The sequence below is a fragment of the Oryctolagus cuniculus genome, chromosome 10 (assembly GCF_051225735.1).
Source record: "Oryctolagus cuniculus isolate XC-2025 breed Fujian yellow rabbit chromosome 10, ASM5122573v1, whole genome shotgun sequence".
Classification (NCBI taxonomy): domain Eukaryota; kingdom Metazoa; phylum Chordata; class Mammalia; order Lagomorpha; family Leporidae; genus Oryctolagus; species Oryctolagus cuniculus.
Window position 1 is genome coordinate 111,289,476 of NC_142876.1, and position 13,395 is coordinate 111,302,870.

General features: G+C 59.7%; 2 protein-coding genes across 2 annotated transcripts in view; both read left to right on the forward strand.

The window, feature by feature from the left end:
• PLXNA1 (plexin A1) overlaps window positions 1-3,728 on the forward strand; it is a 50,067-nt gene extending 46,339 nt beyond the window's left edge. The window contains exon 32 of the mRNA XM_070050002.2: window positions 512-3,728. Within this exon, the coding sequence (XP_069906103.2) occupies window positions 512-607 (96 nt within the window). The 3' untranslated portion in view covers window positions 608-3,728. The remainder of the gene's footprint in view (window positions 1-511) is intronic.
• Window positions 772-13,395, forward strand: part of LOC149124416 (uncharacterized) — a 66,378-nt gene continuing 53,754 nt past the window's right edge. Inside the window, exons 1-3 of the mRNA XM_089304923.1 lie at window positions 772-878; window positions 5,658-6,831; window positions 12,539-12,674. Coding sequence (XP_089161049.1) covers window positions 772-878; window positions 5,658-6,678 — 1,128 coding nt within the window. The 3' untranslated portion in view covers window positions 6,679-6,831; window positions 12,539-12,674. The remainder of the gene's footprint in view (window positions 879-5,657; window positions 6,832-12,538; window positions 12,675-13,395) is intronic.

Below are 13,395 nucleotides of genomic sequence, written 5' to 3' on the forward strand. Positions count from 1 at the left end.
GGAAGAAGGAGCAGTGGGGTGGCTGACGGCAGTGGGTCAGAGGGGTGGGGTAAAAGCCACGGCCCAGGGCTTGGTGGGAGTGGGCAGGGGAGTGAGGTCATCTGGGGGACTATCAAGGGGCACAGAAATGCTGGGGAGGGTGAGGGGTGGGAGAGGTGGCCTGCCGTGGGCAGAGGGGAGATGGGCGGGGTGGGGCAGGGGGACTGCTGTGGACAGAGGGGCCAAGGAACCTAAGCCCACAGGCGTGGGGGCTGGGTGGGGGAAATGACCCAGGATGATCCTGGCCCAAATTCCTGGGGCTTCGGCCTCAAAACTCAAGTTGCTGAGCTGGAAACAGAAGGAGTCAGCCCTGGGCATCTGCGCCACAGTCCCCGCTAGGTGCGGCCAGGCCATAGGCAGCGCATGGGGTGGGCCCCCCTCGCAGGGCCCCGTGAGCCATGCGGAGGCTGTGACCCGTCCGCGCAAGTGGGCAGCAGGCCTGGCTCACGGCGCCCCCTCCCCGGCCCTGCAGATCCTGGCTGCCCTGGAGAAGGATGAGCAGGCCCGGCGGCAGCGGCTGCGGAGCAAGCTGGAGCAGGTGGTGGACACGATGGCCCTGAGCAGCTGAGCCCCGGCCGGTGACCGCCCAGTGGGAGGTGGAGCCAGAGGGCAGCCCCGCCCCAGCTGTGCAGAGTGCCCGGGCGGCGCTCGGGGCCGGGCGTGAGGTCCAGCGTCCTCTGGGCCTTCCCTTCCCCTCCCACCCGGCGGGGGTCCGGGTTTCTGTTGGCGTGGATGCGATGGTGCCTGCTGCACCGCTCTGTGCCCAGACTGGCCCAGGACCTTTGCTGTGGCCTGGTGGCCTTCATGGGAGAATGGGGCAGCCTCCGAGGAGCAGAGGGGTGAGGCTGGGCCCCTCCAGAGCGAGGGGCAGCCAGCCTGGTCAGTGTCGTTGAGGCCAGGACGAGGAGCCGGGGCGCAGTTCCCAGCTTCCCGAGCTGCGCATCCACGGAGCCCGAGGCGCGGGCTGGCGGCCGGAGGGAGAGGCAGGAGGACCAGGGCCGTCCGAGACGAAGCGGAGGCCGGGCCGAGCGCCGCCCATCTTCCCCGTCCAGCATCCTCACGCTCGCCGCACCGCCATCCTCAGATTCACCGCGTGCTCTGCGCGGCCAAGGCCACCGGAGAGAGGCCCCACCCCTCCTATGGAGGGGCGGCGGACGGCACTGCCCACAGCTCCCGAGGGACTCCCGACGGACCAGGCAGCTCCTCTCTGTCCTCAGGGCTGTGCCTGTTGGAGCCCAGTGGGCTGGGGCTCCGGGTCACAGAGCACGCGTCTGTTATTTATTCTCCCTCCACGCACGGCTCTCGGCAGCTGCCCGCAAGGGTGGGCCAAGCTCTGCCCACCACGGAGCTGATGCGGGCAGCCCCGGCCACCACCACCCCTGCCCGTCTCCCCTGACCCCAGCATCCCCCCAGTGGCTTCCAGTTTGGCATCTCAGCAGCGTCCCGGCCCCTCCAGAGCAGACGGCTGGGGACTGGTGTTCTTTGCAAAGGGGAACAAGCGATTGGGCTGCAGGCTGGGTGGTGGGGCTGTGACCGGGCCCCCGCAGCCACCCCCGGCCTGGACCTTTGGGGCCGCGAGCGACGGGCGGCTGTCCCCTTGCCCTCCCGAGCGAGAGAGAACACGTTTTTAATAGAAACACACCTGTACATATATATATATGTGTGTGTGCATATAAGTGTGGCTCTGGCCTCGGTCTCCAGCCCCAGTGGGGTGCTGTACAAGTGACTGAAGGAGAAGGAATTTTAAATAAGATTCAGCATACGGAGAAGCAGGCGGCGGGAACGCGCTACCAGAGGGCCCGGGGGACGTCGACCCGCGGCCCACAACCGTGGGGTCGGCTCCTGCCGCACCCCCCAGCGCTGCCAGGGTGCCCAGGGCCCGTGGATTATGCATGATCGTGCTAGCGTTGAGTCTGAGTTGATCTTTTTAAAACTGCAAGTGTTGAATAGTAGAGGTTGTTAGACCCCTTTTTTTATGTTTTTTAATTAATCAGTCACTTGTAAAAGCAAACAAGCGGCCTGGCCCCTTTTCAAGTTCACTTTTTCGATGGTACTAAAGGATTCTCATGGACGTTAAGGGACAGCTAACTGCGGCCAGCCCCGGCCTCAGTGCCCTGGGCCCTGCCCCCCGCCGGCCCTGGCGTCCCTTCCTCCCCAGGCAGCCTGAGCCAGAGTGGACGCCGCACAGGTGGACACCGCGGAGGTCAGATGAGGAGCCCCTGCACTGCGCTGGGGGGCGGGGTGGGGGGATGGGTGTGAAATCGGTGAACTCTGACTCAGGGAGCTCTCGGCCCCACGGCACTGCAGCAGGGCCGGGGCAGAGCCAGCACCTGGCAGTGTCGTTTGTGATGACTTGGTCGCTCCCAGTGTTGGCCGGGGTTCCCACCCCCGAGCCGGCCCCACCCCCGTCTCTCCTGCTGCTGCCCGCCCGTGCCTGGGTGGGAGCCTGTCGCCCCTGAAGTCTTCCCTGGCCTCTGGCTTCACATTGAAGCCCCCAGTTCTTCCAGTCCTTCCTGGCCCGGCAGGGGCTCCGCATCCCCTCTGCCGCCTTTGCCAGAATCCACCTCCAACTGCTGCCCGTCTGTAGGCCTCCTCCTGGCCCCAACAGAGAGCTGGGCCCACCAGGCTGCCCTGTCCACTCGCGTGGTCCAGTTGGTCTTGGGGACGGGCAGCGGCAGGAGGGCGTGCCCGTCTGGAGTGACAGCCGCAGAGCCCACGGTGTCCAGCCGCAAGCACTTTAGCAGTATCTGTTTACATACGCGTTGGTCAAGCCGATTCTAAGCGCACTGCACCCAGGACAGCAGGACTGAGCGTCCCCGCTGGGCCCCAGGTCATGGAGTTAGGCTCCGACTTGTCCTTACCACTAGTTCCCACGGTCCTCCCGACTCTGCAGTGCCCTAAGAGCTGGGCCCCTCTGTCACTCCCCAGTGTCCTGCGGTGGGGACCGTGACTCCAAGCCCTGGCGCTGGTCTGGAGGCAGGGCCCCCAGTGGAGCAGGGATGGGTGGTGAAGGCGCTCCCAGGCCCTGCCCCTGCAGTCCCAGAGTCCCCACAGTGACACTCCGCTGGCCCAGACACTGCTGCCGCCACCCTGCTCTGGCCACCTGCTTCCCACAGCGTTGCTCTCCCTGCCCCACACCTGAGCTCAAGGGTGCTCGGGCCGATTCCCTCCTGGGCCTGGGAGCCTGGCTTCTTGATATACCTCAAGCTGGCCCTGCACTCCCAGCCCAGGGCTGCTGGACCCCAGGCCTGCCTCTCCCTGGGCCTGCGGGGCCGGGGGCTATGGGAGAGGGGGGCCCAGGAACCCAGACCAGACGTGTGCCCCGCCCTTCCGGTTGATCTTGCCGAGAGCCTCCACCCTGGGTCCACCCCAGCTCCGGACGTGACGGCTGCCGCCGTTGGTGCTACATGAGCTAGAGTAGATGTATTTAGAGAGAAAGATATTTTTAAGACGAAGCCCACAATTAGCTGTCCTTTAATGTCCTTTAATGCCCCCACCCAAAAGAAGAGCGACCACTTGGACGGTCTGAGCTGACCTTGGCCGTGGCTTCTCGCGGAAGCCGTGGAGCCGCCCGGCGCTCGGACCGCAGATGTGTAAATATACGGCTATTTCCTATTTTACTGTTCTTCAGATTTAGTACTTGTAAATAAACACACACATTAAGGAGAGATTAAACATTTTTGCTAAAAGCTCCTGGCTCTGGGTTTTCTTGCTGGCAGGTGTGTGGGGCTGGGGCCTGGTGGCCGGGAGGCAGGGGAGCAAGTGCGGTGTCTCCCAGGGGAGTTGAGGGGACCCTGCCCCCGAGACTGCTCGGTGCCTCAGCAGTGATCGCAGTGTGAGAGGTGCAGTCCCGGCCGCCTCTGTCTGGCTGGCCCCTAAGTGATCTGAAGCACCCCAGGCAGAGACTGTGTGCCCTGGCTCTGGGGACAACCCAGCCTGAGCCTGAGCCTGGGGCTGCAGCACTGGTGCTTTGTAGGTGCTCCCCAGAGGGCTGGCCCGGGTGCCCCCGGCTCAGAGCACACTGAGCCGCAATTCTGCACAGGTGTGCCGCGGTGTTCCTGCACCTGCCGGCGCACCCAGGCGGTACGGGCCAGGGCTAATGACGTGGCTGGTGACCTTCAGCCACTGCCAAGGCATCCCGGCTGACCCCACCCAGAGGGGTCGGGGTTATCCCCAAGTGGCAAGCAAGGGTGCCCGCCCGAGCCGTGTGGCAAGGCATGCCCAGGGTCACGTGGTGACACGCAGCAGAGCCAGGCTGAAAGGCCAGGAGGCACCAGGAGGGGTCGCAGCCCCAGAGGGCCCAGGCGGTGCCCCCGCCTGCCGCACTGTGTCCCTGCGAGGGCTCTGACAGTGGCCCATAAATCATCATCAGTAGCTCGCGCTCCCAGCAGGCCCATTCCTGACAGCCGGGGCTGCAGCGCGTCGAGCTCGGCGCCGGCCCAATTACCAAAAAGAAATCAGCGTAATCACCATGAAATTGCATCGGAAACAAATTTAGCAAACGCGATCCCGTTTAGGGTGTGACGTTGCCCGTTCTCACGCCTCAGTCCCCTTCAGCTTCCCGGCACAATCAGCCCTGCCTCTATTACCCTTGTTAGGCCTCCGAGAGCTCCAGCCCCACCAGCCCGAAATCAGGCGGCCGTCTCGGGGCAATCAGCGCTCCCTGCGCCGAGGTGATGAAGCCTAATTATGCGGGAGGCAGGCGCCTTCTGATTGCCGTGCACGTCGGCTCGGCGAGGGCATCGAGAGCATCGGCTATCGATACTCCGAGCACAGCCTGGGGGGGCGGGGGCGGGGTCTGCAGGGCTGGGTCGGCTGTGCACCGATCAATCGAACGTCTCACCTGGTTCCAGAGCAGGCACCGCACAGGGCAGAGGACGAAGCAGCCCGGGGACAGGAGGAGGATGAGAGTCCAGGCTGCATCAACACCAGGGTGGGTTAAGCTGCTGCCTGTGACACCAGCAGCACAGCACAGGTTCAAGTCCTAGAGGCTCCGCTTCCAATCCAGCTCCCTGCTGGGAAAGTTGTGGAAGATGGCCTGAGTGCAAGGGTCCCTGCCTTCCACGTGGGAGACCCTGATGGAGTTCCAGGCTCCTGGTTTTGGCCTGGCTCAGCCCTGGTAGTTGCGACCACTTGGGGAGGGAACCAGCAGATGGAAGACTCTCTCTCTCTTCCTACCTCTCCTCCCCACCCCCACCCCTGGTCTCTCTCCTCTCTACCTCTACGATCACTCTGCCTTCCAAGTAAAATCTTTTTACAATAATAATTATAATACCCACATGCCCAGGCAAGTGCAGATGGGTGCAGGTGCCAGGGAAGAAACACTCACAGCACATGAGGGCAGTGCTGCGAGCCAGTGCCCACCCCAGCCAGGTTGACAGGGGAGGGCTAGAGGGCTGGAGCCCCGAGCAGCCAGTGCTGCGAGCCAGCCGCGGTGACAGCCGAGGAAAAGCACCCTGGACTCAGCAGGAACGGCCAAAAGTGCACTGGGGGGACAGGAAGGGGCCAGAAGCAGGTGCTGACCAAGTGGAACCCCCCGAAGCTCCTGCCCCACGAGGCTGCCCCCTCAGGCTCCCTGGACACTGTGCTGTGTGTGGCCTCCGTCCCAGCTGAGCCAGGGCTGCACGCAAGCCCTGCCCAGGGCCAGCTCCACATTCCTCCACCACTCCACTCAGGCCAGGCCAGAGAAGGCTCTCGGGAAGTTCTCGTCCACCAGCCCCAGAGAGCACGAGTCTGTCGGTGGCACCTGCGACCCCAGGGCATCCCCTTTCCTCTCCAAGCCCCTGCCCTGTGTCTCGGGCTCTGCCTTCCAAACCTCTCCCACAGGTGGAGCGCTGTGCGCCCCGCTGCACCTCTCAGGGGCACTCCGCACCTCCTGGGCGTCTGAGGCCGGCTGTGCCTTGGACTGGTCCCTCTGCCAACTCAGCAGGGCAGGTGTGGGACATTCCTGTCGTTCTCCACATATCTGCAGGGCCTGAGCCCAGGAGGGGCACCTGCTCAGACGGCTTTCAGCCCAGGAAAGAGCCAGAAGTCCTCTTGGCTCTCACCGGAACAGTTTATTTTCAAAATAGTTTTCAAGCCAGAAATTCCTCTGGAAACACACGTTGGGGGGGAGGTGCAGGCGGTGCTGGCGGGAACCCTGGCCTGGCGCGGGCTGCTGGGGTTTGGAGCAGCCTCCGAGGGAAGGAGGAGAGCACGTTGAACCAACAGCCCCTGCCGGGCCCTGCAGGAGGGAGACGGGTGTGCAGGGTCCAGGTGACGGGGCCTCGTCATGTGGACCCCTGCAGCAAAGAACCTCCTTCGCGGCACAGCGAGCTGAGTTTCAGCCCAGGTGCCTTTACAAGGGTCTTGGGGGTGGGGCTTATAGTTCCCAGGCAGTGCAGGGTGGGGTGGGGCCTGTGTCCCACACCAGGTGTTTCCAGTTCCTGCCTCCTCTTGCTCCTACCAAGCTCCCAGCAGGACCAGAGTATATGGGGGAGGCAAAGACCCCTCCCTGCCTTTAGGCCCGCCTTGGAGCCTGGGCACCCGGCTGGGTCAGGGCGCTCTCTGCTGGCGATCAGAACCAGGGCATGGGGTGACGTCAGGAAGTGCCATGGTCGCAGCCTCTGGCCCACTTCTCCACCGGGACTCACAAGCTGACCGGACTCCTCGCTGCCTTCATCAAAGCAGGGGCTCGTTTGCAACAGTTTTCAAGGTCATGTTCGCTGGTGGGAGCCACCGGTGGTCTGCAGCCCTGGACACTGTGCCTGGGCCCCTGGCACTTGCACCCAGGGCTGCCACGGTCCCCAGCAGGTAAGAGATTGGAGAATTCTTAGCACCCCTGCTGGGCAGTCGAGACTGCGGCTTTCACTCCCACCCCCGGGGGTGGGGGGGGCTCTCTTGGCCAGCTAGACACAGGGCCCAAGCCGTGGCTCGCGCCTCGTGGCGAGGTAATCCTGGATTAGGAAGCGGCAACAGCTGCAGAACCACTCGAGTCCCGGGGCGAGTTCCCAGCACGCCCGAGAAAGGCCCATTAAGTCTCCCAGGTGGAGGCCCTTGAGGGTGGATAGGCGGGCGTTCTTGACTTTGGAATGCCTACCAACTGAGAAGCTCCCCATAGCAACTGCCTCTCAAAATGCCTGGTGCACACACGCACGCAGGGGCAGGGTGCGTCGGAGTTCGTCCGAGTTTGGAGAAGGAATCCCTTCCTGTTCTGCTCAGGGAGTGCCGGCGGTTTGCCGGGCCTGGCCAGGTGCGAGGAGTGGGTGCTCAGAAATCCTGGGGGGGGGGGTCCCAGGTAGGACCACCGGGTTCCAGAAGCTGCTGAAACCGCAGGCCTAGCAGTTCCGGGGTTTGCTGCTCTGACGTCTTCCTCTGATGACTGCAGTGAGCCCCATTCGAGATGGCCGTTCCTGTGACAGTCCACGGCTCTCGGTTCCGCCCGAGTTTCCTCCGTGGCAGTGGGCGTGGCCCTGCTGATCTCCTGTCCTGACTTGGGAGGGCTAGGGTCTTCTCTGTTTAGGTCCCGGCTGCATCTGCTGCCCCTGGAACAGGGCCTGACACACCGTAGGTCCTCCATAAGGACCCCTGGCCAGGCAGGTGTGTGACGCTGTCACCATCATCCTCCAGCCGTGGACAGCCTTGCCTAGCAGGATAAGCTAGTCCCAGGACCCTGCGATTGGTTAGAATCAGTAACTCCTCCCATCCCAACCAGAAGGCCTGTGCCTGGCCAAGCGTCATTTCACCCCGTGTCTATGGCCTCGGCTCTGCTCTGCCCATGTGGAGCATGGTGGGCTCCGGCCCCTGGCTCTGGGGCAGACTGATCGCCAAACTTGTCCCTGCTCCGTGTGATGCTGCCCCTCCCACGCAGACACAGGGTCTGCTGTCTGCCCTGTGTTGAGCCATAGGGGGTGGCGGAAGTATTGGGGAGGAGCCCTGAGGCCTGGCCCACGGAGGCCCTGCAGCACTCACTTTCCCTTGGATCACGAGGGACCACGTGGAGCAGAGGTCAAGGGCATTGGCCGAGCTCCTCTGAGCCCTGCCTGACCCCAAGCGTGAGACAGAGCCTTGGCCAGAGAACCAAGTGGCTGACCCAGGGACTTGGGGCAGTCAGAGACAGGCTTCCAGATTAAACACAGAACACTGCAAACCATCTGGGAAAAAATGAAAAGATAAGTTTATTTGAGTCCTAAAAATGCTTGAAATCATGCAGTTTTTTTTCCCAGAAAATGCATTTTCAACAAGCTATTTCAAAGTATCCTCCTACAAGATGCCTCAGATAAATTCAATTTTCAGATAAAGTAAAAAAAAAAATTATGTTCTGCTGATGTCCTGTGCGAAGCCCAGTTAAACAGCAGTAGCCAAGTGACCGACAGGGTTGCCCTCAGTCCCCGCCCAGCTGTGCTGTTCCATTTGGGAGAAGCAGAGCCTACTCGCCACCTGCCACCCCTCCTCCCGGGTCCCCCACAGTCAGGGCTGGGCTGGGGCTGGCAGAAGGGGGTGTCTGCCTTTGTCAGTCCCTGCCAGTAGACAGCGCTGTGCCGCCCCCGGCCCTGCCCTGCCAAGCCAGCTCCAAGCTGGTTCACTCCTGTTGAGCTGATGTTCAAAAGCCTCGTCTCCTTGTCTGCCTGCATCTGGCTTCCCAGAGAGAGCCTGGGGAGGAGAGAACTCCCAGGGGCTCCCAACGGCTACAGGGCCCTCCTGCCCGGTGGGGTCACCGGGCGCAGGGGCAGATGGGCAGGAACGAAGGGCTGCTGGCGGCTCAGGTTCCCTGTCAGCCCTGGGGTCTGTCCCAGGGCCAAGGGCCTGGCGCTCTTCCCGCGCCTGCTGCTGTCCCTCGGGACCTGCAGTGCGCAGGACTCCTCTCCTGGCTGCCTGGGATCTGAACGCCTCCCTTGCATCCCCAGGTTCTGAGTTTCTGTTCGAGAGCTGGAAAGGTCCGGCCTCCTCCACAGGCAGGATGCCATCCAGGGCCCACAGTGCGACTCTACTGAGGGCCACACGTTTTGGGGGCTCCTCGCTCGTGCTGTGGCTGTGCCACGGCAGCGCCCATGACCCTGGCAGCCTGCACTTGCAGCCTTGCCTTGGCTGTGAGCCTGCCTGCGGCTCCCTGGAGAGCCCCCTCGCCAGCCCTGAGCACGCACCCTTGTAGTTGCTGTCATGCACAGTTAAGTCCCTTGGTGGTTTCAAGGTCGCATGTCGGCCAGGGCCCTGTGGTCAGACTGAGGCCTGGCCAGCTGGCTGTCCCTAGGCCACGGGAGGCATCATCTCTGTTGTTGGATGAGGCGCGGCCAGGAGTAGAGGAGCAGTCGCACACATTCCCAGATGGGAAAACAATGGCTCCCACGTTTGTCCCCATCTACTGCCTGCCCGGTTCCCCTCCAAGCACGTTGTCCCCTGGCTGTGCCCCTCCAGCCCCACCGCCCTGGCCTGCGGCTCCCAAGATGGCTCAGCTGCGCCAGCAACATACCCTGTCCCATTGCTCTCCTCCTTGCCTGCACTTGCCCACCTGGAAACCCGCAGTCTTTGCATCTGGTCCCAACCCAGCTCCTGAGCCCCAACCAACGTGGGGACCGGAATCCTGTCACATGTGCCCATCCAGACGGTCCCTGGTCCCTCGAGTTGCATCCACACTGGGGCGTGCGATGCTTGGGAGTGTGTGCCTGATGTCAGTCTTTCTTCCTCTGGAACACTTAGTGCTGGCTAATGAGGAGTGGCTACTTTGAAGTCGCCATCTGAGTGGCCGACAGCCTGTCACTCACGTGGGCCCCGCCCCCGCCATGAAGCCGCTGGCCCAGGCAGGTCTTGGGTTGCCCCTCTTCCACTCCCCACGCTGGCCCTGGGCGGGGCTCTGCTCACAGAGAGGACAGCCGGAAAGGCCACCCGGGGTTGTGTGGCGGTTCTTGTGGTGCTTTGAGCTGGATGCTGAATTCAGTCTTTGTCGCTGCTTCTTGTTTATTAATATGAATGTTGAAGGCTATGAATTTTCCTCTGGGGAACGTGAACTCCCAGCATGGGAGCATTTTCACCGTTTCCGGATCTTTCCAGGTTGGAGTTGGATTTCTTCTTTGATACAAATGTTGCCCAAGAGGGAGCTTGCGCGCGCGTCCAGGACCAGAGCCTCTCCAGTGGTTTCCCCTCGCTCTGGCCTCGTGAATTCAGCACCTGTGCGTCTGGCGTTGGTTCTGCAGCCCGTATTCCCTTGTGTTTTCTGTTAGATCTTTCTGGGCCTCCTGTCAGTCAGTGAGGGGCCATCGGACTAATTTCACCCCCCCACTCCCACCCCCACCCCCGTCATGTTCAGCATCTCCTTCCCCTTCCTTTGTGATTTCTAGTCGGGCTCTGCAACTTTACTTCCTGAGAGCTCCTTATTCAGGCAGATTTTGAAAAATCAGCCGTTGCATTTTTATATTTTCAATTCAACTTTTCGGAGATAATTCTGTGCACATGCAGCTGAAATAAATAGTACAGGGATCCATGTACTCTAATCCATTTCCCCACCGTTGAACAACTAAAGTACAAGGTTACAACCAGGATGTTAGCACTGATGCACCCTGGATGTAGCAGTCTCTACCACTACATCGTATCCTCCTGCACCCTACCCCCTGTTGCCCTCTCATAGCCACACCCACCTCTCCCCAGCTCCCTCTTTCCCTGAGCTCTGGCGAGCCTGTTACCTGTTCTTCAGTTCTTTTGTTCTGGCATTTCCACGTGCTGCATAGATGGAATCATTCGGTATCTAATCTTTGGGGATTTGTTTTTTCACTCCATCCAATCTCTGGAGATAGAACACTCCATGGCAGCCTTCCTGCAGCTGGTTCGCCTTTCCCCTCTGGCAGGATATCCGGGTTGTTTGCAGATTTGGGCTGTTGCGAAGCAGGCTGATGGGGTTCTTGCGTCCAGGCTGCTGCAGGAATGTACACTTTCATTGCTTGGGGTAACCGCTCCGGAATGCAATTGTTGGGCTCTTTGGTGGTTGTGTGTTTGATTTTGTAAGAAACCGCCCAACTGTTTTCCAAACCAGTTGTACCATTTGACGTTCCTTTCAGCAACATATGTGCAACCCTGAGTGGCTTCTCGCCAGCATTTGGTGCTACCACTTTTTAGTTTGGATATGACATGAATTTCCTGTCTGGAGGTCCGTAGGGCACAGCTTTTTACATGTTTGTTTTCCATCTCTGTGTTTTCTTTGGTGAAGTATCCATTCATGTCTTGCCCACTTCCTAATTGGATTGATCATTTCTTTACTGCCAGGTTTTCCATTTTTAAAAAATTTTTTTATTTTATTTGAAAGTCAGAATTACACACAGAGAGAAGGCAAGACGGGGGGGGGGGGTCTTCCATCTGCTGGTTCACTCCCCAGTTGACTGCAATGGCCAGAGCTGTGCCTATCGGAAGCCAGGAGCTTCTTTTGGGTTTCCCAAGTGGGTGCAGGGACCCAACCACTTGGGCCGTCTTCTGCTGCTTTCCCAGGCCATAGCAGAGAGCTGGATGGGAAGAGGAGCAGTTGGGACTCGAACTGGCACCCACAGGGGATGCTGGCACTGCTGGTGGCGGCTTTACCAGCTGCGCCAGAGCGCCAGCCCTTCCATGATCTTTATATTCTGGATGCTAGTGCTTTTTTGCCTCTGTGGATCCCAAATATTTCTCCTAGGTTGTAGCTTGTCTTTTCATCTGTTTATAGATCTTTTGCAAGCAAGCTTTAAATTTTGATGAAGTTTATTTTTCCTGGCGTGTATCATACTTTTGATGTCAAGTCAAAGAACTCCGCTCAGCCCTAGATCCTGAAGATTTTTCTTGCATTTTTTCCCCCTGAAAGTTTGTAATGCAGCAGGCAGGTCTGAGCCCGGCCAAAGGCAGGAGCCAAGAACTCCACCTGCGTCTCCCACATCGGTGGCAGGGGCCCAGGTATTTGGGCCGTCAATTGTGCCTTCCCTGGTGCATTTGCTGGGAGCTGGATCAGGAGTGGAGCAGCCAGGACTCAAACAGGTGCTCCAATATGGGATGGCAGCTTTGCAAGAAGTGGCTTCCCCCCATGTGCCACAATGCCAGCCTCTAACAACCAGTTAGTAGACTGTATCTGAGAACAGTTTTCGATTTACAGAATTAAGCAGCTCATAGAGAGTCCTCATCTGACCCCTGAACTTCCACATAGCTTCGCATATGGTTGGTGTCTTGGATTCCTGAGGTACTCTGGGGACAAGGAATGAGCCAGTTGATACATTGTAGCGAAAATCCATAGTTGTCATTATGTACCCACAGTTCCATGGGCTTGACAGCTGTGTAGTGTGCACGCTTCAATGTAGCACCATACACAATCTTCCCTGCTTAAAAATGGCCTGTGCTTTAGCAACTGTTGATCTTTTCACTGTGTTGATAATTTGCCTTTCGCAGAATGCCATGGAGTTGGGATCACAGAGCGTGCAGCCTTCTCACACCGGCTGCTTCCACGTAATCGTATGCATTTAACATTCCACCATGCGTTTTTGTGGCGTGATTGATCGCTTTTTTTTTTCCCCAGCACTGAATAATCTTCTGTGGTATGGACGAGCTGACTTGTTTATCCGATCACCTGCTGACACCTCCCTTGCCTCCGGTTTCGGGCGACTGTGAATGAAGATGCTATAAACACAGCAGTAGATGTTGTTTGTGTGGACGTAAGTTTTCAGCTCATTGGGTAAATACCTAGCAGTGTGATTGCTGGGTCAGATGGCGAACCTATGTTTAGCTTTGTCAAAAACTGCCAGCTCTCCAGTCACTGTGCCATTTTGCATTCCCACGAGCAACGGATGTGTTTCTTTTGCTCCACACCCTTGCCAGCATTGAGTGCGCTGTTTCTTCATTAGCACAGTGTTGAGTTGTAGCTCTAGCATGTCTTTCATCGCCATAAGAATACCAGTTAGCATTTTTGGTAAAGTTTCCTTCCTTCCTTAGGGCTTCGTCCGTTTCCGTCAGTGTTTATTTTTGCCGGTGGTCTCACGTTTTCTGCCTCTGTGTGGCCATCCGTGGCTCTTCATTCACAAAGGGAGAGCTGGGCGGGTGCCCTTGTTTTTGGTCGATCGTGGGCAAGGGTGGCTACTTTACCGGAGTGAGCGCCAGAAGGGGCCAGTCGGTCTGCAGCCCCTTCCTGCCGATGTTGTCTGCGGGGCTGAGGAAGGGCGCTGGGTTGCATCCCCGAGTCTCCCCCATCTCTCACGTCCCATCTCTTACAGAATTCGTCGGTGGTGTCCTGCTGGGCGTGGGGCTGGGCGTGGCGTTGAGGCGTGGGCGGGGCAAGCACGACCTGTTCTGCATCTTCATCCCTGTCCTTGCTGGCAGGAGCAGGAGCCAAGCCGCCTGGGTTGCTGCAGGGAGAAGGCGCTCACTTCTCACCAGCGC